Genomic DNA, 24,844 nt, shown 5'->3' on the forward strand with positions numbered 1-24,844 from the left:
TTACCCATTATATTATTAAGCATTCGAACCGCGATAAAAGAGGACTTAAACACAACGGCAGCCGAAATGATTTACGGCACCGGCATACGATTGCCGGCGAAATTTTTCATAGCAACCGAGCAGCAGGCCAACTCGGAGTACGCGAACCGGCTTAAAGAAGGGATGGGGAAGGTCAGGCCGCATCCGGTCACGCATCATGGCGAAAAGAAAATTTTCGTTTTCTTAGAATTAGAAACCGTATGTTTTCTTATGTCATGACGCGATAGGGGGCCCTTTCCAGCCGCCGTATGACGGAACGTTTGAAGTCATAAAAAGAGGCGAAAAAATTACACCGCCGAAATTAATAATCGCGACGTAACGGTTTCCACAGACCGTCTAAAACCGGCGTTTGTAGTATAAGGAAAAATCGCCGTATCTCTTGACATACTAATTCCGGTAGATCAGGCGAACGCGAACGACGAAAACAGCGCAAGCAGCGATCGAATCGCGGAAGAAAACTCCAGGAATAGGTATGTTGCGCGGTCCGGACGTAGGGTCCGCTTTACCGATCAGTTCCCGGCAGGTTTCGGTTAGACGTCGTAAATTGTCGGATCGAGTGTATCGATAATTAAAAAAAAGAAGAAAATAACGATGACAAATAGAAACTCTGTAAATATTTCAAAAGTTTAACTTAATAAAAACGTTATCACTGGTAGGGGGTGATGTAGCGGCACATGAGTCAGAACACAATTTAAATGATGTTGTTGTTTTGCCTCGGAGTATCAAGACCGTTAGGTTCCAAGTAATGTAAGAACAAATAATATCCGGGCAAAACAATGTCGCCGCTTCGTGCAACCGTCAAACGTAGAAGAATTCGATTTTCCGGTTCTCTCCCGATCAGCATAAATAAACGGACGCAACCGAAAAGAATTTAATTATCTAGAGTTATCAACCAGTTATCTATCGAATATTTATTAGCGATCTTACTTTGCGACTTATACACTGTACGGGCGTCTTAGCGATTATGGTTTGCATACATATTTATTCAATTATTTTAAATATATTCGACAATTTCAACAACGAGCAATCTCGTCTAATACATTTCACGATCAAACATTGTCTACAAAAGTCATCTACAACAATATTTCTGAAGTGCGATCGACAATACACATAAAAGAAATGCCAAAAGCAAGAAGGAATCGTAGAGGTAGAGGCTATACCAGCAGGAAACGTGCAAAACGTTGACTAAACGTTTCCCGAAATTAGAAGAGAAGAAGAAAAAATTAGAAAAAATTAGGAATACCTTAAAATTAGGAAACCACAGAACAAACAGAAATTAGTTTTATCCATCGAACTCACCTATACCCGAACGCGATCTAGGGCTGCATTGCCAATAGTTTAGGAAAGCGATAATTATTCTCGTTTTATAAACTACATAGAGAGTTAAGACCAGAATTTTGATAATAAATATATAAGTAAATAAAATCGAATAAATTACCAGTTACGAGACATTGAAATTATTTATTTATTCCTAGAAAACTTTAATCCTTCCCGCGCAAGTACTCTCCTACCCACAGCAGCTAAGCTGAAACGTGGAGTTTATTTACCAGTCGTATTAATACAATAGTTAATGCTACTCCTACAGTCATATCAACGAATTAGAATATCAAGAATATGACAGTTTGAAAATTAAAAATAGCGTTGCACTTTAGAAAGGCGCGACAAGTTTTCAATCTATTCCATTCAGTCGTTAGCCTTGGTTCGAAAATAACGAACGAGAGTCGAACTAATTGAAATAGTTTAACGACTATTTCTTGTGGCAGCAACTACAGTTTTGATTCAAGCGTCAATTTGAGGAAGCTAGGGCCCGAAATCGAGAATAATAAGTAACGGTTACGAATACCGAAGATCAAAACCGGATCGTAACAGTAAATAATGATTAGGAAAGATAACGAATAAATGGAACTTGTTAATAATAATAATAATAACAAGAATAAGTTTCCTTAAATATCATAAAATGCATTTACCTTAAATTTCTGGCAACGAAAATTCTTGAATTTGATACAAAATGATAGCCAATAAAATGAATGAAACAAAAGCTTTGAAAAACAACTAATATTAACAGGAATGGGAATAAGGGAAGGATTGCATATACAAGGATGCGTAAGAGTGCACTTAGAAAAATCAAAATAATTGAAAATATAATTAGAACGCGGGAAGAAGATATCGCCCGAAAATTGTATATTATTTATGTAGTATCGGGAAGAAGGGCCCAAGAAACGTCGAGCTAACTACAGACAATGTCGCGAGAGCCGAGGCGCTGTCGGCTCCATCGATGCATTACCGGGTCCTTCAGGTAAATAGGTAAATAGTCGAAAGGACCTACGTGACCCTGGCTACGAGCGTCTGTAGAACACGTGTGCGGTGGGCCCAGCAATAGACAATAGAATGCGGCAACGGGCAGAGCGTTAGTCGAAAAGCAGCGTGCGAGTCGAAAAGCAGCGTGCGAGTCGAAAAGCAGCGTGCGAGTCGAAAAGCAGCGTGCGAGTCGAAAAGCAGAGGTTGCGAGTGGCGTTGCCGAGAGAGTGTGGATTGCGCTGTTTTCTGTGCGTTTGGCGTGAATAGTTCAGGTTGAACAACAATCGTCTTTTTCTGTCTGATTAACATCTCTATTGTCCACTCTTTGTAAACACATTATATCACGATATTACATTTATTTAGTAAAAATTTTATTTATTTCTATTACATATGTCTATGGAAGATTCAGAGGCCAATTAGCGTAAATCCTACTTTCTCTGAAAAGGACTTACGTAGCTCCAAAAATAATTTATTCTTAAAAATTTTAATTAATAAATCAATTAACTCGCTACTTTCATGCATATATAGTAGATTACGGTATTAACCACGAAATTACTAAGCACAATTATTCCGAGCATAAGCACAAACAATGAGAATCATTTCGAAGTCGTGACAAGTCTAAGCATTATCGTTTGTTATGTAAAAAATAATTGCACACTGCTTAACTGAATTAAGCAAAAAAAGATGAAAATACACGTATTTCCAGGAAATTGCCCTTTTTCTGCTAGTGAATTCCAATATTTATCTAATGAGCAAAATTTATTCGATTGCGATAATGGCGAACGAGACGAAAATTTAAAAAAGAAAACTGTCACAAGAAAACTCTGCTGGATGATTTTCCACTTTATAAGATTAACGGTTCATCGATCAATGTTTTCCAAAACTCATTGTACAGGAGTACTTTTATGTTTTTTCTTTGTTATAATCATTTTTAAACTTCATGATTCATGGCATACTTAAACTTTGGAGTTGAAAGCTATATTTTACAAAAGGATTAAATAGAGAATTACTTCCTTTACAGATTTACAAAAAATTTTGTACGATGATCCGGACTATGCCAATATTTCCGTTTGGCACTGTATTAACATAAGCGAACAGCCTAACTTCCAGTCGGCTTGACAAAAATCGAACGACTAGCGCAAACAACTAGCGATCGCTTATTTTTCATAGCTCGGAATATAGTTATGGACATTAAGACGAAATTGTTACCGGAGAAAATACAAAAGTTATGTAGTTCAATACGACAAGATTTCTACAGGTTTTCTACATGTTATGTATATAGAAACGAAAAATGTAATAAAAATGAAAAGCCACCTAAAATAAGAAGGTTAAATATATTTGTGTTCACTTACCTTTATATGAAGAATAGTTTCCTGTCCGGTTACTGCATTACCCTATCTATTATTGAACAAATTTTTAGGTTACAATTATTTACACAAAGCTACTACGCGTGCGAATGTCTTTTTATTTTATAAACCTTTATGTATAAAAACTCTATCCACGTTAAATCAATCTCTTTTTATAGAAACTTAATATAGAAAGTTAATTTTCTAGATAGAAAAATTAAAACTTTCGGTAAATTCATGTACAACGCGCACTCTACTGCGTACCGGATACGAATGACGAGTGAACGTTATCGAATTCTACGGCGACCGCTTAGATAGTGACGAGGACGGATTAATATTGCTCAGTAATTGGTTAAGCTTTGAGCCTATGGGCGATATCTGTACGCGATTACTGCGCAAGGACCATTTCATGACATGCTCCACCTCTCCCCCTCCTTCGCCCGCCGCTCACTCAGCCCCACAAGAAGTAAAAATAGGCCACCGATCTGTCCTGTTTTGCGACCAAATTTTCAGGACGGAAAAAGAAAGAAAAGACAATATCGTGTAAAAGTACGGTTTTTAAACGGCTTAAATTAAATTACAAACTGTAATGTTAAAAATGTAAACCCAACACAAAATATGGTATGGCTACGTCGTACCGTCGCGTAACGGCACTTTTACCAGAACCACTTTCAAACAGTTCTGCCCGAGCAGCCGAGCTAAACGGGCGTGTGCAACAGTGCTCCGGAGAAAGTGCGGCAAGTGGGGAAGAGAAAACTACGAACGGCTACGCCTATAGCCAAACGGCGGAAACCCGTGTCCTATATCAAGAAGCCTTAAAATAGCAGCCTGGAACTCTAACGGCCTACAACAAAGGGCCCTAGAAACTAAAACATTCCTGTCCAGCAGTAACACCGATATACTACTCGTCTCAGAAACACACCTCACAATAAAAAGCTACATAAAAATACCGCACTACACCATATACGACACCAAGCATCCCTCAGGGAAAGTACACGGAGGGACGGCAGTAGTAATAAAAAACGACATTAAACATCACCTACACAGCAAGGTCAGTAAGGAACATATACAAGCAACCACCGTTACCGTACAGACTAACAGCAACCAACTGCAGTTGTCAGCAGTATACGTACCGCCGCGACACAAAATCATAACGCAAATGTGGGAAGACTACTTCCGACACTTAGGTGACAAGTATATTGCAGCGGGAGACTATAACTCAAAGCACACGCTATGGGGATCAAGAATCACCACACCTCGAGGCAGAACCCTGGAAAAATACATCAGAAATAATAACCTCAATATATTATCCACAGGAAGACCGACATACTGGCCGACAGACCTGAGCAAAATACCTGACCTGCTAGACTTTGCAGTTACAAAGGGACTAAACGCAAATAAACTAAGCATAGCATCCAGCCTCGAGCTTAGCTCCGAACATACGCCCATAATAATTTCATACAGAAACAAACCAATACTTTACAGCAGCACAGAGAAGCTATGCAATAAAACCACCAAATGGCAAATATTCAAAGAAATAATAGAGAGCAAAATCAGCTGCAACATCCCACTGAAAACACCTGAACACATCGATCAAGCAGTAACAACACTCACAGAAACTATCCAAGAAGCAGCAAGGGCAACCACTATACCTGAAACAACCAACAGACAAACAAAAACAGTTCCACTAGACATCCTCGAAAAAATTAGAGAAAAAAGAAAAGCGAAAGCAAAATGGCAAAAACACAGAACAAAAGAAAACAAAAAACACCTAAACAAACTCACAAAATAAATAAAGAACAAAATAAAAGAGCACAACAACAACGAGTTCACAAAGTTCATCGAGTCACTATCTGCTCACGAAAACAACAATTACTCCCTATGGAAAGTCACCAAAAAATAAAGAAGACAACAAAAATGGTACCAACAATCAGAAGAGCAGACAACACATGGGCAAGAAGCAACGAAGAGCAAGCTGAAGAATTTTCCAACCACCTAGGCAACACATTCACCCCACACAACATCAACAATAGCAACCACAATAATCATACGGACGCGGATGCGCTAACTACTAGTACACCAACTGACAATCACCATACCCAAAGCAACAGCACAAGAAATCAGAAACATAATCGAGAAAACAAAAAACAATAAAGCACCAGGAATCGACCTAATTAACGGCAAAATCTTGAAAAACCTTCCGCCAAAAGCGATAAGACAAACCACAATAATAGTAAACGCAATACTAAGAATACAATACTTTCCAAAAGCTTGGAAACTGGCAAAAATCATAATGATACCCAAACCAGGCAAGGACCCACACGAAACCATGTCCTACAGACCAATCTCACTACTTCCGGTGTTCTCTAAGATAGTAGAGAAAATAATCTACGACCGGATAAAACCAATAATAGAGAAGAACCATCTAATACCGGATCACCAATTCGGATTCAGAAACAAACACTCCATAATAAAACAAACGCAAAGACTCGTCAATGAAATCCTACAGGCGCTGGAAACAAAACAATACTGCACGGCACTCTTTATGGACATCGAAAAAGCATTCGATAAAATAAACCACACTAGCCTACTACAATCAATCAGGAAACAGTTCTCGGGGCAGATATATCAACTAATCAAATCATACCTAAGCAGCAGAAGCTTCATAGTAAAAATCAAAAAGACACACTCGGAAGCTAAAGAAATCAAGGCAGGAGTTCCGCAAGGAAGCGTCCTAGGACCAATTTTATATACATTATACACGGCCAACATACCAACAACTAACAATAGCAAAATACTGACATTCGCGGATGACACAGCTGTACTAGTCAGGCACACTAACCCTGCAACAGCAGTTACATTACTACAAGAACACATCACAAAAATAGAAAAGTGGCTTCAAGCGAAACAAATCAAAGCAAACCCCGATAAATGCAAACATATTACATTCACACTGCGAAAACAGAAACCACCAAACATTGAACTAAACGGCACACACAGAATACAAACAAGGCAAGTCAAATACCTAGGACTCCACTTACATACACGACTCACATGGAAACAGCATATTACAGCAACAATAGACAAAATACAGATGGCAAGGAGACAAATGTACTGGCTAACAAGTCGAAAATCCAAACTAAGCATAGAAAACAAACTAAAAATATATAAAATGGTCATAAAACCAATCTGGACGTACGGAATAACACTATGGGGAACAGCAGCAATGAGCCATATAATCAAAATAGAGGCATCGCAATCTAAAATACTCAGAACAATAGTAAACGCGCCATGGTACGTTAGAAACGAGGACATTCGGAAAGACCTGGGAATATCAACGGTCAAGGAGGAGATCAACAAAAGTGCAAGAAGGTACGGAGAAAGAATAGCAACGCACCTAAACCGGCTGGCAGCGGAAACGGTCGACACATCAAGCATAAAAAGAAGATTAAAAAGGAAACACCCAACCGATCTCGCAGAGGACATAACCCAACAAACACGATGGTAGTACCCCGCTGGGGGTAGCCACCCACATGTTATATTAGTATACAGCTACAACATTTTACCAAATGTCCTACTGGACAAATTGTAAAATCCAAATAAATAAATAAAAAAGAAACTTCCAAATAGAAATTCGTTGTTTATTGTGAATACACATATGTAATTTATATTTTTCTTAGGCAATAAACATTATATATATGTAAATTCTATAGAATTTAGAATATCAACCGACGGTTTGACTTTCACTGTGTTTACTGGGAGTCGGTCGAACGATATGAATAGAGGAGGACGGGGACTTGGGATAGAAAATAAAACAGGACTTGGAGAAGCGAAGATTGAACAAAGAAAAAAGCAAGTTAAGAGCCAGAAGGAGAAAGAGAAGACTTAGACAATCGATTGTTGAGTTTTCACAAATCGATCGCCTGATTTCCGAAAATATTACAACATTCCATATATATGTCGGAGATGAAAGAACACCGGAGCCTTTGGAATTTTGGATAATCCCGCAACATTGTAACCTAGAGTCTACTATAGCTGTAATTGAACAATTGTAGTTATTCAATCCGATTGTAATTGTTCGAGAGTTGTGATAATGAGCTTGGGCTCGAGGCGACAGTCAGTCGCCGAACGTAGCCGCGGTCACGGGATGAACGCTTTGTCTAACAAAGGCATGGAATAATTCTGTAGCTCTCCTTAAAAAGGAAATAGTTGTAACACTCGTCAGTAAACATTCCAACGGTCTCTGTCCCGTAGCTCGCCACACGCAGACCCTATTCTTCGAGTAAGATGATTGCCAGATGTCGATGCGTCTCCGCAGTACATGTTCAGCTAGCTCGAGGGCCCGTTATAAATCTTAAGATTTAATCAACTAAAGTCCTTCAAACAGGCAAACAGTCTTTGTCCCAACTACGGGAAAATAGGGGAGACCTATTTTTCAACGAGCGGCGTCTCCCACTAGCAACTTTCCCTCGAGGATGGCTAACATATTTTTCTAACCACCGATATGGAGATTGACCAATTAGCAGCAACGCCAATTTCCCTTACTTTCTGAACGAAGGCTTTTCTCGACGAATCCGATGATCTCGTGTCCTTAGACACACCCCATTATAGTTTTCCTCTGTGGCATCATCGGGACGGGAAGGTCATTCCCGTTCGCGATCTCATCGATGAAAAAGAGTAACCCCTTACGACCGGTGAATATTACGCGTCCGACATAGATTTTGTGAGTACGTTCATCTATCATCCCGTCGACCGCGGATTCGTTATTGAACCTAGGATGATTGTCATTAGTTTCTCGAGTATCTAATTACCACGGTTACTTGTCCGGTTCTATGATAATTGTATTTGCACTAGCCAATGTCTTCTCTATTGCATAATGACGACGTGTAATCCAAACGAAGATTCGTTTCACGCCCCTAACCCTAATTGTAATGTAAACCCGACATATATATATGTCGGAGATGAAACGAAAACCAGAGCCTTCCCTTTGCAATTTTGGGAAAATCTTCTAATGCTTTAGCCTAGATTTTATCATAGCTGTAATTAAGCAATTGTTGTCATTTGTAATTGTTCGATATTTGTGATAGCGAAAGTGGGTTCGAGGTAACAACTGGTCGCCGAACGTAGCCACGGTCACGGGATAAACGTTTTGCCTGACGAAGGTGTGGATCGGTTGTATTGTTCTCCCTAGAAATCACATAGAATTGTACTTTAAAGATGTCGATATAATGGGACACACGTATTAGGAATCAATCTCCAAACAGAAACTGCCTAGTAACGGCGTTTGGATCTTTCTCGATGTTTCGAAAGAGTATACAACAAACTTTTGACAGAAATTGCCTAGCAACAACGATTGGAACCTTCTCGATGTCTCCAGCGAGCATATAACAAACAAATGCATTCGTATAGCGAAAAAGATTTTCATCAGATATACATTCGTGTGATCGCCTTGGAAAGTGATACATCGAGCAATTTACCGAGTGTCTCAGCAATCGTATTTTTGTGTTTAAAAATTATTCTACGCATAGAAAAGAGTTGTCCCGTTGACCGTGGATTCGTTTGAACCCAGGAACATTGTTAATAGTGTTAATTAAATTCATTATTCGTAAAACCTATAAATTGTTAATCTCAATATTCGTTAAATTTATTATTAGTAAAACATATTATTCGTTACTCTTATTATTCGTTAAACTTATTATTCTTTAATCTAATCGTTAGTTAAACTTATCGTTTGTTAATCTTATCATTCATTAAACTCAATATTCATAATATTTTGTAAAATCTTGTATATTCGCGTAAATATAATCTCTGTTGTGTAAAACGATGACCAATTCAATCGAAGAATCGTTGTTACGCCGGGCGACTCTCTGCCTGGCCCAGGTCACACACCGCGGGTCAGACGGACACCAGATGTCCGCTCTACCGTACGGCGTACCCTCAATAGCCTTAAGCACCCGTCATACACTCGAGTCACTTGCCTGCTAAGGTCCTTCGGACCCAACAAATGTCTTTTCTAAATCAGTTTCCAAAGACTATTGTTTACTACGGCTTGACACGGGAAAGTTAGCTTTTCTCACGTACGATGCTTCCTACCAGCAACTTTCTATCGAGGGCGGTTAAGGCCCTTCCTAGTCCTCCAACCTTCGTTTGTCCAATCCGAGGCAATGTATACTGGCCTCACCTCCTGACCTAAAATGTCATGAACAAATCCGATGATCCCGTGCGCTAGACACACCCATCACTAGCTTTCCTCCGACACAGCATCGTCACTCAACTTCGCTTCTTCTACATCGTTGGAAAAGTCAACTACTAAGTAGTAACGCTAATGCCTATCGGGGCAGTCTAAGCATAACACGAGAGTCGGTCTCGGTATTGTCGAGCATACATTTCCTCTGCTAAATATCTTATAGTGCTACGTCCACTAATACATTAAATCCAATTATAAGAGCCCTGCTCTAACGTACATATCTATCTTATCTTCGTGCGATAAGTGATTATCTCTCTATCTATGCTCATCAGTGTAATCTAAGTGTTGGAAATATATAATTAATTATTCTGTGAATCATAGTGTTATACAAACTCAATCACCCCTATTATCTCAACGGAAATCAGGGGATCGATCAAGTCGTGGTGTCGATTGTTATAATCGTAACGGGAATTTACGACTCCCGTTGACGTCTCTCCTAGCGACTACGTCTCCCCGCGATTGGTCGAACAAACAATCGTTACGCTCCTTAAATTCTAATTTTAACCCGATTAAATTTCGGGTTTACATTAGAATTACAGTTAGGAGCGTGACACGAATCTTCATTTGGATTACACATTGTCGTTATGCAATAGAGAAGACATTGACTGGTGCAAATGTGATTACCATAGAACCGGACATGTAACCGTGGTAATTAGATACTCGAGAGACTAATGACAATGATCCTAGGTTCAATAACGAATCCGCGGACAACGGGACGGTAGTCGTACGCACTCGCAAAAATCTAAGTCGGATTCTGCGTTAATATTCGCTGACCGTAAGGAGTTAATCCTTTTTGTCGATGAGACCGCAAGAGAGAATGACTTCCCGTCCCGGTGATACCCCATAGGAAAACTAAGACGGGGTGTGTCTAAGGACACGAGATCATCGGATTCGTCGGGGACATCCTACGTTCGGAATGTAAGAGAAATTGACATTGCTGCTAATTGGCCAATCTCCATATCGGTAGTTAGAAAAGGATGCTAGCTGCCCTTGAGGGAGGGTTGCTAGTGGGAGACGTCGTTCGTGGAAAAATAGGTCTCTCCTGTCTTCCCGTAACTGGGACAAAGACTGTGTATCTGTTGAAGAATTTTAGGTAACTAGATATTAGTGTTTATGACGGTCCTCGGGCTAGCCGATCACGTACTGTGGAGACGCGTCGACATCTGGTAAACATCCTGCCCGGAGAATAGGATCTGCGTGTGGCAAGCTACGGGACAGAAACCGTTGGAATGTTTACTGCCAAGTGCCGCTACGAATCTTTCTTTTAAGGAGAGCTATAGGATTACTCAATGCCTTTGTTAAATGGAGAGTTCGTCCCGTTGACCGCGGCCACGTTCGCCGACTAATTGTCGAATTGAGCCCAAGCTCATTGTCACAAGACTTAAACAAATACAATTGGTTAGAATGACGGCAAATCGTTTAGTTACAACTGTAGATTTTAATTACAATGTTTCTATGGATTTTCCCGAGGTTTCAGAGGGAAGGCACCGGTGTCATCTTATCTCCGACAAGTATAATTTTATAACGTATTACGTTAGATAGAATAACGTAATAACGTATTACGTTATATAGTATAACGTTATAACGATTTACATTATATAGAGTAACGTTATAACGCATGACGTTCAGCAGAATAACGTTACGACGTATTACGATATATAGAATAACGTAATAACGTATTACGTTATATGGTATAACGTTATAACGTATTACGTTATATGGTATAACGTTATACCGTATTACGTTATATACTGTAACGTTATAACGTATGACGTTACATAGAATAACGTTATAACGTATTACGTTACATGGTATAACGTTATAACGTATTACGTTATATAGTAAAACGTTATACCGTATTACGTTATATAGTGTAACGTTATAACGGATGACGCTACATAGAATAACGTTCTAACGTTTTACATTGTATAGTATAACGTTATAACGTATTACGTAATATACTATAACGTTATATGCTTTAACTTTATGACGTATTACGTTTTATAGTATAAAGTTATAACGTATTACGTTATATAGTAAAACTTTATAACGTATTACGTTTTATAGTATAAAGTTATAACGTATTACGTTATATGGTATAACGTTATACCGTATTACGTTATATAGTGTAACGTTATAACGGATGACGTTACATAGAATAACGTTATAAGGTATTACGTTACATGGTATAACGTTATAACGTATTACGTTATATAGTATAACGTTATAACGTATTACGTTATATGGTATAACGTTATACCGTATTACGTTATATAGTGTAACGTTATAACGGATGACGTTACATAGAATAACGTTATAACGTATTACGTTATATGGTATAACGTTATAACGTATTGCGTTTTATAGTATAACGTTATAACATATTACGTTATATGGTATAACGTTATACCGTATTACGTTATATAGTGTAACGTTATAACGGATGACGTTACATAGAATAACGTTCTAACGTTTTACATTGTATAGTATAACGTTATAACGTATTACGTAATATACTATAACGTTATATGCTTTAACTTTATGACGTATTACGTTTTATAGTATAAAGTTATAACGTATTACGTTATATAGTAAAACTTTATAACGTATTACGTTTTATAGTATAAAGTTATAACGTATTACGTTATATGATATAACGTTATAACGTATTACATTTTATAGAATAACGTTACAACGTATTACGTTAGGTAGTATAACATTATAACGTATTACGTTATGTAGTATAACGTTATATAGTATAACTTAATAACGTATTACATTATATAGTGTAACGTTATAACGTATGGCGTTACATAGTATAACGTTATAACGTATTACGTTATATAGTATAACGTAATAAAGTATTACGTTATATAGTATAACGTTATAACATATTACGTTATATAGTATAACGTCATAACGTATTACGTTAGGTAGTATAACGTTATATTGTATATCGTAATAACGTATTACATTATATAGTGTAACGTTATAACGTATGGCGTTACATAGAATAACGTTATAACGTATTACGTTATATAGCATAACGTTATACCGTATTACGTTATATAGTATAACGTTATAATGTACTACTTTATATAGCATAGTTTTATAACGTATGACGTTACATAGAACAGCGTTATAACGTATTACGTAATATAGTATAACGTTATAACGTATTACGTTATATAGTATAACGTTATAACGTATTACGTTAGGTAGTATATCGTTATAACGTATGACGTTTCATAGAATAACGTTATAACGTATTACATTATATGGCATAACGATATAACGTATTACGTTATATAATATAACTTTATATGGTATAACGTTATAACATATTACGTTTTATAGTGTAAAGTTATAACGTATTACGTTATATAATATAACGTATTAGCGTATTACATTATATAGCGTGACGTTATAACGTATGACGTTACATAGAACAACGTTATAACGAATGACATTACACAGAATAACGTTATAAACTATTACGTTATATGGTATAACGTTATAACGTATTACGTTTCATAGTGTAAAGGTATAACGTATTACATTATATAGTATAACGTTATATGGTATAACGTTATAACATATTACGTTTTATAGTGTAAAGTTGTAACGTATTACGTTATATAGCATAACGTTATACCGTATTACGTTATATAGTGTAACGTTATAATGTACTACTTTATATAGCATAGTTTTATAACGTATGACGTTACATAGAACAGCGTTATAACGTATTACGTAATATAATATAACGTTATAACGTATTACGTTATATAGTATAACGTTATAACGTATTACGTTAGGTAATATATCGTTATAACGTATGACGTTTCATAGAATAACGTTATAACGTATTACATTATATGGCATAACGATATAACGTATTACGTTATATAATATAACTTTATATGGTATAACGTTATAACATATTACGTTTTATAGTGTAAAGTTATAACGCATTACGTTATATAGTTTAACGTTATATCGTATTACGTTATATGGTATAACGTTATAACGTATTACGTTATATAGTTTAACGTTATATGGTATAACGTTATAACGTATTACGTTTTACAGTGTAAAGGTATAACGTATTACGTTATATAATATAACGTTATAACGTATTACGTTATATAGTGTAACGTTATAACGTATTACTTTATATAGAATAACGTTATACCGTATTATATTATATAGTCTAATGTTATAACGTATGACGTTCCACAGAAAAACGGTATGACGTATTACGACATATGGTTTAACGTTATGAAGTATTACGACTTAGAGAATAACGTTCTAACGTATTACGTTATATAGTATAACGTTATACCGTATTACATTATATAGTGTAACGTTAGAACGTATGACGTTCCACAGAATAACGTTTTAACGTATTACGATATATGGTATAACGTTATAACGTATTGCATCTCAAAGAATAACGTTATAACGTATTACATTGTATGGTATAACGTTATAACGTATTACGTTATATGGTATAATGTTCTAACGTATTACATTGTATAGTATAACGTTATAACGTATTACATTAGATAGAATAACGTTATAACGTATGACATTAGATAGTATAACGTTATAACGAATTACGTTAGGTAGTGTAGCATTATAACGTATTACGTTATATAGTATAACGTTATAACGTATTACGTTATATAGTATAAAGTCATTACGTATTAGGTTATATAGTATATCGTAATAACGTATTACATTATATAGTGTAACGTTATAACTTATAACGTTACATAGATAACGTATTACGTTATATAGTATAACGTACTAGCGTATTACATTATATAGCGTGATGTTATAACCTATGACGTTACATAGAATAACGCTATAACGTACTACGTTATATGGCATAACGTTATAACGTATTACGTTATATAGTATAACGTTATATGGTATAACGTTATAACATATTACGTTTTATAGTGTAAAGTTATAACCCATTACGTTATATACTATAACGTTATAACGTATAACGTTATATGGTATAACGTTATAACGTATTGCGTTATATAGTATAATTTTATAACATATTACGTTGTATAGAATAACGTTATAAGATTTTACGTTATATGGTATAACGTTATAACGTATTACGTTACATGCCATAACGTTATAACGTATTGCATTTTACAGAATAACGTTATAACGTATTACATTATATGGTATAACGTTATAACGTATTTCGTTATATGGTATAACGTTATAACGTTATAACATATTACGTTAGGTAGTATAACATTATGACGTATTACGTTATATAGTATAACGTTATAACGAGTTACGATATATAGTGTAACTTCATAACGTATGACGTTATACAGTATAACGTTATATCGTATCACGTTATATAGTGTAACGTTATAACGTATGACGTTACATAGAATAACGTTATAACGTATGACGTTACACAGAATAACGTTATAAAGTATTACGTTATATGGTATAACGTTATAACGTATTACGTTTTAAAGTTTAAAGGTATAACGTATTACATTATATAGTATAACGTTATATGGAATAACGTTATAACATATTACGTTTTATAGTGTAAAGTTGTAACGTATTACGTTATACAGTATAACGTTATACCGTACTACGTTATATAGCATAACGTTATAATGTATTACTTTATATAGTATAACTTTATAACTTATGACGTTACTTAGAATAACGTTATAACGTATTACGTCATATGGTATAACGTTATAACGTATTGTATTTTATAGAATAACGTTATAACGTATTACATTATATGGTATAACGTTATAACGTATTACATTATATGGTATAACGTTATAACTTATTTCGTTATATGGTATAACGTTATAACGTTATAACATATTACGTTAGGTAGTATAACATTATGACGTATTACGTTATATAGTATAACGTTATAACGAGTTACGATATATAGTGTAACTTTATAACGTATGACGTTATACAGTATAACGTTATATCGTATCACGTTATATAGTGTAACGTTATAACGTATGACGTTACATAGAATAACGTTATAACGTATGACGTTACACAGAATAACGTTATAAAGTATTACGTTATATGGTATAACGTTATAACGTATTACGTTTTAAAGTTTAAAGGTATAACGTATTACATTATATAGTATAACGTTATATGGAATAACGTTATAACATATTACGTTTTATAGTGTAAAGTTGTAACGTATTACGTTATACAGTATAACGTTATACCGTACTACGTTATATAGCATAACGTTATAATGTATTACTTTATATAGTATAACTTTATAACTTATGACGTTACTTAGAATAACGTTATAACGTATTACGTCATATGGTATAACGTTATAACGTATTGTATTTTATAGAATAACGTTATAACGTATTACATTATATGGTATAACGTTATAACGTATTACGTTATATAGTATAACGTTATGACGTATTAATTTATATGGTATAACGTTGTAACGTATTGCGTTATATGGTATAACGTTGTAACGTATTACGTCTTATAGAATAACGTTATAACGGTTTAACGTTATATAGTATAACGTTATACCGTATTACATTATATAGTGTAACGTTATATCGTATGACGTTCCACAGAATAACGTTATGACGTATTACGACATATGGTATAACTTTATAACTCATTACGTCTAAGAGAATAACGTTCTAACTTATTACGTTATATGGTATAACGTTCTACCGGATTACATTATATAGTGTAACGTTATAACGTATGACGTTCCACAGAATAACGTTATAACGTATTACGATATATGGTATAACGTTATAACGTATTACGTTATATAGTATAACGTGATAACGTATTCCGTTATATAGTATAACGTTATAACGTGTTACGTTAGGTAGTATAACGTTATAACGTATTACGGTATATAGAATAACGTAATGACGTATTACGTTATATAGTATAACGTTATAACGTATTCCGTTATATAGTATAACGTTATAACGAATTACGTTAGGTAGTGTAGCATTATAACGTATTACGTTATATAGTATAACTTTATAACGTATGACGTTTTATAGTATAAAGTTATAACGTATTACGTTATATAGTATAACGTAATAACGTATTACGTTATATAGCATAACTTTATGACGTATTACGTTAGATAGAATAACGTAATAACGTATTATGTTTTATGGTATGACGTTATAACGTATTACGTTATATGGTATAACGTTATAACGTATTACGTTTTATAGAATAACGTTATAACGTATTACGTTGGGTAGTTTGGACGAAAAACTTACATCCGGCGGAAGCGGTGCCGCACCGGAAACGATCTCTCTCACGCTGCTGAAATCGTAATTTGGCACCATTGGATGCTTCGCAAGACCAACTAAAACTGGAGGGACCAATGGTATATGCGTAATTCTGTATTTTTCTACGGAACTGAGTAACGTTTCTAACTCGAAATTTCCCATTATGTACACAGCTGCACCGCAACTTATTGCCGTATTCATCATTCCGAACGCATAACCGTGAAATAATGGCAAGAAAACTAGTATTCGGTCTCCACGTCGAATATCCATTGATCCTGGGGCACTTCGATTATGAACAAAATGCAATTGAATCGAATATTTATAATTTCAACTAGAATGATAAGAGTTAAGATGCACAACAATAGAGAAAATATTATATAGTTGACTTGAATAAGGAATGGTTTGTTAATCATATAAAACGAATAATATATATTTAAATTTGGCATAAATAAAAAATAAATTTCGAAATATATGTGTGGTCTGAGATCAACCGGATACATTGTGTATATTAATTTAATATATTTACCTTAGAGTTTGGATGAAAAGTAACAAATTTCGATGAGACAACATTACTCTAAGACTATTGAGGGAGGATATGCAGACATCTGGGTGCCATCCTATCCGTGGTGTGTGGCCTGGTCTCTGATGTGAATTGACGTTACACTCCCGAGGGAGCAGGAGGGTGGGGAGTGGAGAGTGGTAGAGGCGAGGAAGAAGAGACGGAAGAACAAAAATCAGAGGAAGACAGCCGTCGCCGTTGGAGGAGAGACAGCGAGGAAAGGGGCGAACGTGGCACCGCCGACGAGGATACGCCAGCAGCAATCCCAGCCCAGGACGACAGGCGCGGCGAAAGCGAGCGCCGCCGCAACAAGCAGAGGACCGTCGCAGGCACCCAAGGCGGTCACGCTCCCTCGCGCACCGCGAACATCCGCGGTGACTCTGACGCTGAACGAGGGAGCATGGATGTCGTACGCCGACGTCCTCGAGGCAGCCGGAGGTCCCGCTCTCGGAGCTCGGCGTGGAGCAGGTGGGGATGAAGAAGGCGATGACGGGCGCCATCATCATCAGATTCCCTGGAGACAGGAACAGGGAAAAGGCGACGCTGCTGGCGACGCTGCTGGCGACGCGTCTGGCCGAGGCGCTAGACGCAACTGCGGTGAGAGTCGCCACGCCTACCTGGATGGCAGAGCTTCGAGATACCGGGATAGACATCTCGGTCAAGAAGGAGGAGCTGCGGAAAGCACTGGCCTCGGCGGCAGGATGCGGCTGCGCGGAGGTTCAGGTCGGCGAGAACGGCGGCAGAGGTGGCCTAGGGTCTGCCTGGATCAAGTGCCCGGTGGCAGGAGCCCGGAAAGTATCCCAGGCAGGGAAAATAGCCCTGGGCTGGTCAACCGCGAGGATTCGAGCCATCCCGAAGCGGCCCCTGCAGTGCTTCAGGTGCTGGAGGTGGGGCACGTACGCGCAACATGCGTGTCCAGCAAGGATCGAGGGCACCTGTGTTACAGGTGCGGCGGAAGCGGACACCGCGCCAGAGGCTGTCCCGCCTCTGCTCCCAAGTGCTCCCTGTGCGAGTCGCTCGGGACGCCCGCCAATCACAGGATGGGCGGTGCGGAATGTCCCCCCCCCCCCCCCCCCCGAAAGTCAAGAGGAGGAGATCAATCCGCGAGCCAGCAGCTGCGGAAAGGACACCAGGGAGAACCGCCAAAGCAGCAGCGGCAGATGGTCGGGAGGAGGCCATAGAGGTGACCGAGTAGTTCAAGCGCCTCCTCCAATGCAATCTCTGTAGGTCGAGAAGGGCGCAAGATCTGCTCTTCCAGACCATACGGGAGTGGAGTAATGGTGGTAGCGGTATACGACTCCCCCAACATCGACCTGGCTGCGTACAGGGACTTCCTGGAACGGGTCGGCGAGTGCGTCGGGAGATGCCTCCCCCGCAAGGTACTCGTCCTCTGGGACTTCAATGCCCACTCGATGCAATGGGGAAATCCCAGGACCAACTCTCGGGGACGGACGCTTACCGATTGGGCAGCGGGTCTCGGGCTCCTGCTGGCAAACAGGGGCTCGGCGAGCACCTGCGTGGCGTGGAGAGGATTGTATTCGCCGTAGAGTTTATACTAGCGGGTAAGAATTGTTATTGAGTATTACTGGATGTGATGTAGCACTCGCATTGCGCGACAACGTGAGATACAAGAAATACGCGATTTTCTTTAATATCGAGACGCGCACGTGGATAGATTTGACGCCATTATTGTAATGGTAGTGGCAGGACGTACGCGTGGTGCCGAACGATGCGCAGGCGAGGTGGTTTGTCGCGTCGATGTGTGGCGTCGCCACCTTACGGGCAGCACACTAGGGTATGTACGGCCGGCTCGACTTAAGTTCCTATTACGAAGAAATAAAGTCGGGTCGACCAGAGTTCTAGTTATATATCGTTTATTTTATTTATTTTATTTATTTCGCCACTCGAGTCAAACTTCCTTGGTGAATAAATAAGAATAAATAAGTATGACGGGTGCTGCGTACGTGGAGGCTTTATTTGAGTTACGCGGCGTCGTGTGGGTTGGGGAATGCAGGTATATGCGTTTCTTATTTATATTATTTATTTACTTTACTCGTTTATTTATTTATTTATTTATTTAACTATTGGTTGATTATTTATGTATTATTTGTTTTGATATTATTTATTTATTTACTTATTTATTATTAATATTTATTATTAGTTATGTTGGTTTATTTATTATTTAGTTATTTAGTTATTATTCATTTATTTATTTATTTAGTTAGCTGGTTGTTTATTTATTTATTACTATATTATCTATTTATACATGCGGTGATCTGCGTATGTATCATCAGGCCTCTTATTGAAGCGCAGGCGTTAGCTTGATATATTTAGTTTATTTTAGCGTTATATAAATTTAGCTTGATAGATTTAGTTTATTGTAGCTGTGTAGAAATTTCTAAGATAATATTTAATTATGAGGATATAACTATGTTTTGCTCTTAGATACTTATTTATTTATTTATTCGTTATATATTTTTTATTTCTATTATACTGGCTTTTTGTTGACGACTTGGCGAGTTCTTTCGGTTATGATTGGATACATTCGAACGGTTTTGGCTAGGAGGTGGAACCCCAGGCACCCCCTTGTACAGTAACAGCGACTGGCGCAAAGGCGAATAGCAAGAGGTTGGCGGTTAGTATTGAAAACCCAAGGATAGTGTCGGACATCAGAATAAGTGACAACGTCACCATATCGGTTGCACCGAAGACTAGGGGAGACGAGGAAGGTGATCCCTTTAAGCCTAGTAGGAAAATTCAGAGGAGTCCCACGATTGGTGGTAGGCCCGATATTGAAGTAGCAGAAGAATCGGTGGTGTACCGAAACTGGATTGAAATTAGCTCAAGACAAGACGGAGGTGATTCTACTTACCGGAAATCGTATCACAAGGTCAAGGACGTCAATATGGGCAAGTACCTGTTGATGACTAAATAGAAGGTTAGGTATCTTGGGGTGCAATAGGACAATAATAGAAAATTCTCATTACATCTAGGAAAGGTGTGTGTCATGGTTGATACCCTAATAGGAGCGATTAGGATGTCGTGTAAAATTAAGGTAAAAATAAGGAACTTGTTAATTTCCGAAAAGGAGATTGTTCTTTTTATTTTTTACTCAATTTATACAATTTTTTCGGTTCGCGATGATACACTTTCGATACTTGGATTAGTTAAGAATTTTTTTATTAGACTGACTGAATGATTTTGAAGGGAGCATTTATATTCTTCCAATCGTTGGAGTGGGAGAAGGTTTTGTTTATACTTAGTGTAAAATTCGGAGAACGGCTGAAGTGATCGAATGCCACTCAGGCGGCTGAGAACGGGTGCTGACCGGACGGTCACACGCGATAAAGCGTTCGGAATTTCGGTTTGTTATATACAGTTGCTCGAATTTCGTCTGTGACATTCCCCCCTTCTTAGATTGAACTTGATCCCTCAAGTTTTCTTCAGAAGACTTTTGTGGAATCGGACTTGACGTGGCTTGAAAATTACAGCTGATTCCTCCTCTTCATCTGAGTGGTATGTGTTGGTTGGAATATAGATGTTGGGTGTTGAGCCCAGGGTGAGTGGTACTGGTGGGGCTGTCGCATTGTGGCTGTTGATTACAGTTTCATTTCGGCAGCAAAATAAATTGATACATTATTTGTTCGGTATACATTTCCTGATGCATTTGAATACCCCTATTTTGTTTAATCCATATATACCTAGTATGCCTAATGCTATGTACCCTAATATCTGGAGCGTGGTTAGTCCCCAATACTGTATATTTTTAATTCTGTGTTCGAAATTAAGAGTTTCTATCTCGTCGCCTATTTTATCGATCGTTGTTTTATAGCCTTGTAAATTATCTATTATTTTCGGTGCTCGCTGGAGTTTATCTAATAGATGAGTGAAACTATCGTTTGTTTTGAGCGCTAGGGTTTTTGTTTTGATTTCGTATATGACTTCGTTTTTTGTTTCGCCTATACGCATGTGTTCGTCTTTGTACAATAAATCGCAAGAAGTGTTAGCTCTTATGATGGAAGGCTTGTCAAGTTTTTGTAAGGTATGTTTCGTTTGGCAAATTGTGTCTATTTCTATCGGATTTGCTGGTATCGCAATGTAACAGTTGCTAGTTTTGAGCGGTATAAAGCTAATGTCTTCAATCTTAAGTACAGTTATTTGACAATGTTCAATGTGTGGTTTGAAATTTATTATTTCGCTGCGACAATCGGTTCTTGAATTTCTGTCATGGATTGGTAGTGTTTGTTTGCATATAGTGGTTCCGGCTCGATTCTTACAAAGTTTGTTGAAATACTCGATATCAGCGTTTATAAATGAAAGACCTGAAGTTAAATACATCTGATGTTCGACTACTGGAGCCAAAAATACTCCATTTCTTTTACTCGGCATAGGATATACTTGTAATATGTTCCATTCTGTGTTAGAGACTAAAGGTACTATGATTTTGAAAAATATTTTGTCATCTATTGTGAAGATTTTAAGATCACCGATGTCGAGTATGAATTGAAAATGTTCGGTTTTGGCAGAAATCGCGGTGTTGTACATCTGGCTACCTATTGCCTTGGCGTAATTTTCTATGAATTCATTGGGGTCAAGTATTTGTGGACTAATTATTCCTTGTTTGCCTAATATCATGACGTTAACTATTTCATCTAATTGGAAGTGTAAAGTTTGCATCGCGGTGCCGACTTTCATGATTATCTTAAGCATAGATCTATCGATATTTGCCTGCTGTTGTAATTTTAATATATCACTATATGATCTCTCTAAGTGGTTTAGGTTTTCTGAGTTTACAATTTTTCTAATAAGTGCTGTTTAATTAGCTATTATGGTCTTGATTTTATTATTATCATCGAATAGTTCGTCCATATTTTTGTTTATGAGCGTAAGATCATCATCGTCGAGAGTCCCGAACAGACTTTTCGATACGGAACCTATGATGTTAAGCAGACCTCGTGTGCTCCGGGTATGTGTTAACGCTTTCAAGTGTTTTGCGAGTTGTTTTAGGTTATTGATGCGATTTTGTAATCCGCCTAACTCTTCGACGTATTGTTTGCTGATTGCACGTGAGTCTATTGTTAATTTATATGATTCTATTGCGCTTATCTGTTCGTATATGTCGCTAGTGTCTAATCCTACTATTACATTGGCAGTGTCGCTGTATAAATATCCTTTTCCTATGTTTTCTACGAATACAGAGTTTCCTTCTAATGGTGTAATATTTATTTGCGCGGATACTATTCCGGCAAAGAGGAGCGTCGACCTGGAAAGTAAGGTTTTAAACGATTACCGTGTATCTTTTTGTCTTGAATCAGATAGTATGGAGTACATACCTTATCAATCGTGTACGGTCCTAACCATTCCACATCAAGTTTATGCCTTTTATGATCGTTATGTATTAAAACGGAGTCTCCTTCTTTGAAAACTGATTGAGGTTTTATAATTTTACGTTTTTGATCGCGCTGATATCGCTGTTTACTTTTGATCAATGTTTCGCGAGCGTGTCGGAGTCTAGAGTCCCATTCCTTTTTGCGGAACGTGACTTCGTCTGCGTATGTGCGTTGGGGATTCTTGGATATTGTGGAGGGAAGATTGGCTTGGTGTCCGAATGTGAGTTCGAATGGCGTGTAACCAGTAGAGTCGTGTATCATTGTGTTATATGCAAGGCATACAAAGTTAAGTTGATCGTCCCATTCTTCATCCGAATTTCGCTGCATCGATTTTAACATGTCTGTTATTACTGCGTGTGTCCGTTCTAACGATCCGTTATTTTGTGGGTGGAAGGATGTCGTTTTGATATGTTTGATTTTGAACGCGTCTTCGTACTGTTGCATTAAACTAGATATAAAATTCTGTCCGCGGTCAGTTAATATCTTTTTTGGAGCGGAAAAGATGTAAATGTAATGATTCAAGAGTGCGTTCCAAATTGTTTCCGTTTGCTGAGTTTTTAGTGGTACGAGTATTAAGTATTTTGTCAATTCGTCATGTATGGATAGAATGTACTGATTGCCTTTTTTCGTCTTTTTCAGTGGGCCTAATAAGTCCATAGCAATTTTATCGTTTGGTTCGAGGGGTGTGTCGGTGATACAAGGTTCTTCGCGCGGTCTGATACGTGTAGTGTTAGATGTTTGGCAGGTGTCGCATGATTCTATATGTTATTGTATGCGTTTCATCAAATCTGGTACTCTGTGCCGTTCACGAATGCGGTCGTATGTCTTTTGTATATCGGGGTGTCCTACTAAATCGTGATTTTCTTTCAATAATTCGTCTATTTCTTCGTCGCTATATGTTTGAATTGGTTCCCATGCAAAATTTAATTCTTTTACAGTGTCGTTCAGGAATAATAAAATTTGTTTGATCGCGTTCTTTTCGGTCTCTGTGAAACTGTCGTCGCCTATACCTATCTTTTCGTTTATATGAATAATTTCGTTTAATTTAGTTAACCATTCGATTCTGTCGTAATTTCCTAGCTCTGTTTTGGATAATTGATAGAAAGATTTACGGTTCGGAGTCATTTTGAGAATTTTGGGTAACGCGTCGGTAGATTTTTCCCAATCGTGATATTTTTTATCGAGTTCTATGTTCAAATTTTCGAGTCGTCTGGTCAGAACATGTATTCTAGATAGTGCGTCGGCTGCAGTATTATCTTTTCCTTTCGTGTATTCTATGTCGTATTCGTATTCTTCTAGTTTTAGTCGCCATCTCGTCAAGCGTGATGAGGGGTCTTTGCAATTCTGTAACCATTTTAGTGCTTGGTGATCGGTTCGGATGAGGAATTTCTGTCCTAACAGATATTGTCGGAGGCGTTTCACGGCCCATACTATTACTAAAAGTTCTTTTTCTGTAGTGGAATAATTTCGTTCCGGTGGGTTTAGAGTTCGCGAGATATAACAACATGTATGTCCGTCCTGTGATAAGATTGCACCTATACCTTCGTTACTGGCGTCAGTCGTTAATGTGAATGGTTTCGCAAAGTCTGGGAATTTTAGTACGGGTGATGAACAGAGTTTGTCTTTTAATGTCTGGAATG

General features: G+C 37.5%; 2 protein-coding genes across 2 annotated transcripts; one reads left to right on the forward strand and one right to left on the reverse strand.

The window, feature by feature from the left end:
- Nucleotides 1-17,189: 17,189 nt before the first annotated feature.
- On the reverse strand, nucleotides 17,190-17,839 carry LOC126875706 (uncharacterized). Its single transcript, XM_050638596.1, has 2 exons — nucleotides 17,782-17,839; nucleotides 17,190-17,538 (listed from the first exon to the last, which is right to left on the reverse strand). Exons 1-2 carry the CDS (start codon nucleotides 17,823-17,825, stop codon nucleotides 17,190-17,192), a joined length of 393 nt encoding a protein of 130 aa, XP_050494553.1. The 5' UTR covers nucleotides 17,826-17,839.
- Nucleotides 17,840-19,775: 1,936 nt separating this feature from the next.
- On the forward strand, nucleotides 19,776-20,852 carry LOC126875715 (uncharacterized). The gene is made up of 2 exons (XM_050638605.1): nucleotides 19,776-19,828; nucleotides 20,378-20,852. The coding sequence occupies exons 1-2, from the start codon at nucleotides 19,823-19,825 to the stop codon at nucleotides 20,747-20,749; spliced, it is 378 nt and encodes a 125-aa protein (XP_050494562.1). The 5' UTR covers nucleotides 19,776-19,822; the 3' UTR covers nucleotides 20,750-20,852.
- Nucleotides 20,853-24,844: the final 3,992 nt, after the last annotated feature.

The sequence above is a fragment of the Bombus huntii genome, unplaced genomic scaffold (genome assembly GCF_024542735.1).
Source record: "Bombus huntii isolate Logan2020A unplaced genomic scaffold, iyBomHunt1.1 ctg00000052.1, whole genome shotgun sequence".
Taxonomy (NCBI): domain Eukaryota; kingdom Metazoa; phylum Arthropoda; class Insecta; order Hymenoptera; family Apidae; genus Bombus; species Bombus huntii.

Bases quoted from the DNA above. Each gene is read 5' to 3' on its own strand.
- LOC126875706 (XM_050638596.1), bottom strand. From the start codon at position 17,825: ATGTTGTCTCATCGAAATTTGTTACTTTTCATCCAAACTCTAAG. The intron at 17,539-17,781 runs GTAAATATATTA...TCATAATCGAAG, and splicing joins CTTTTCATCCAAACTCTAAG to TGCCCCAGGATCAATGGATA.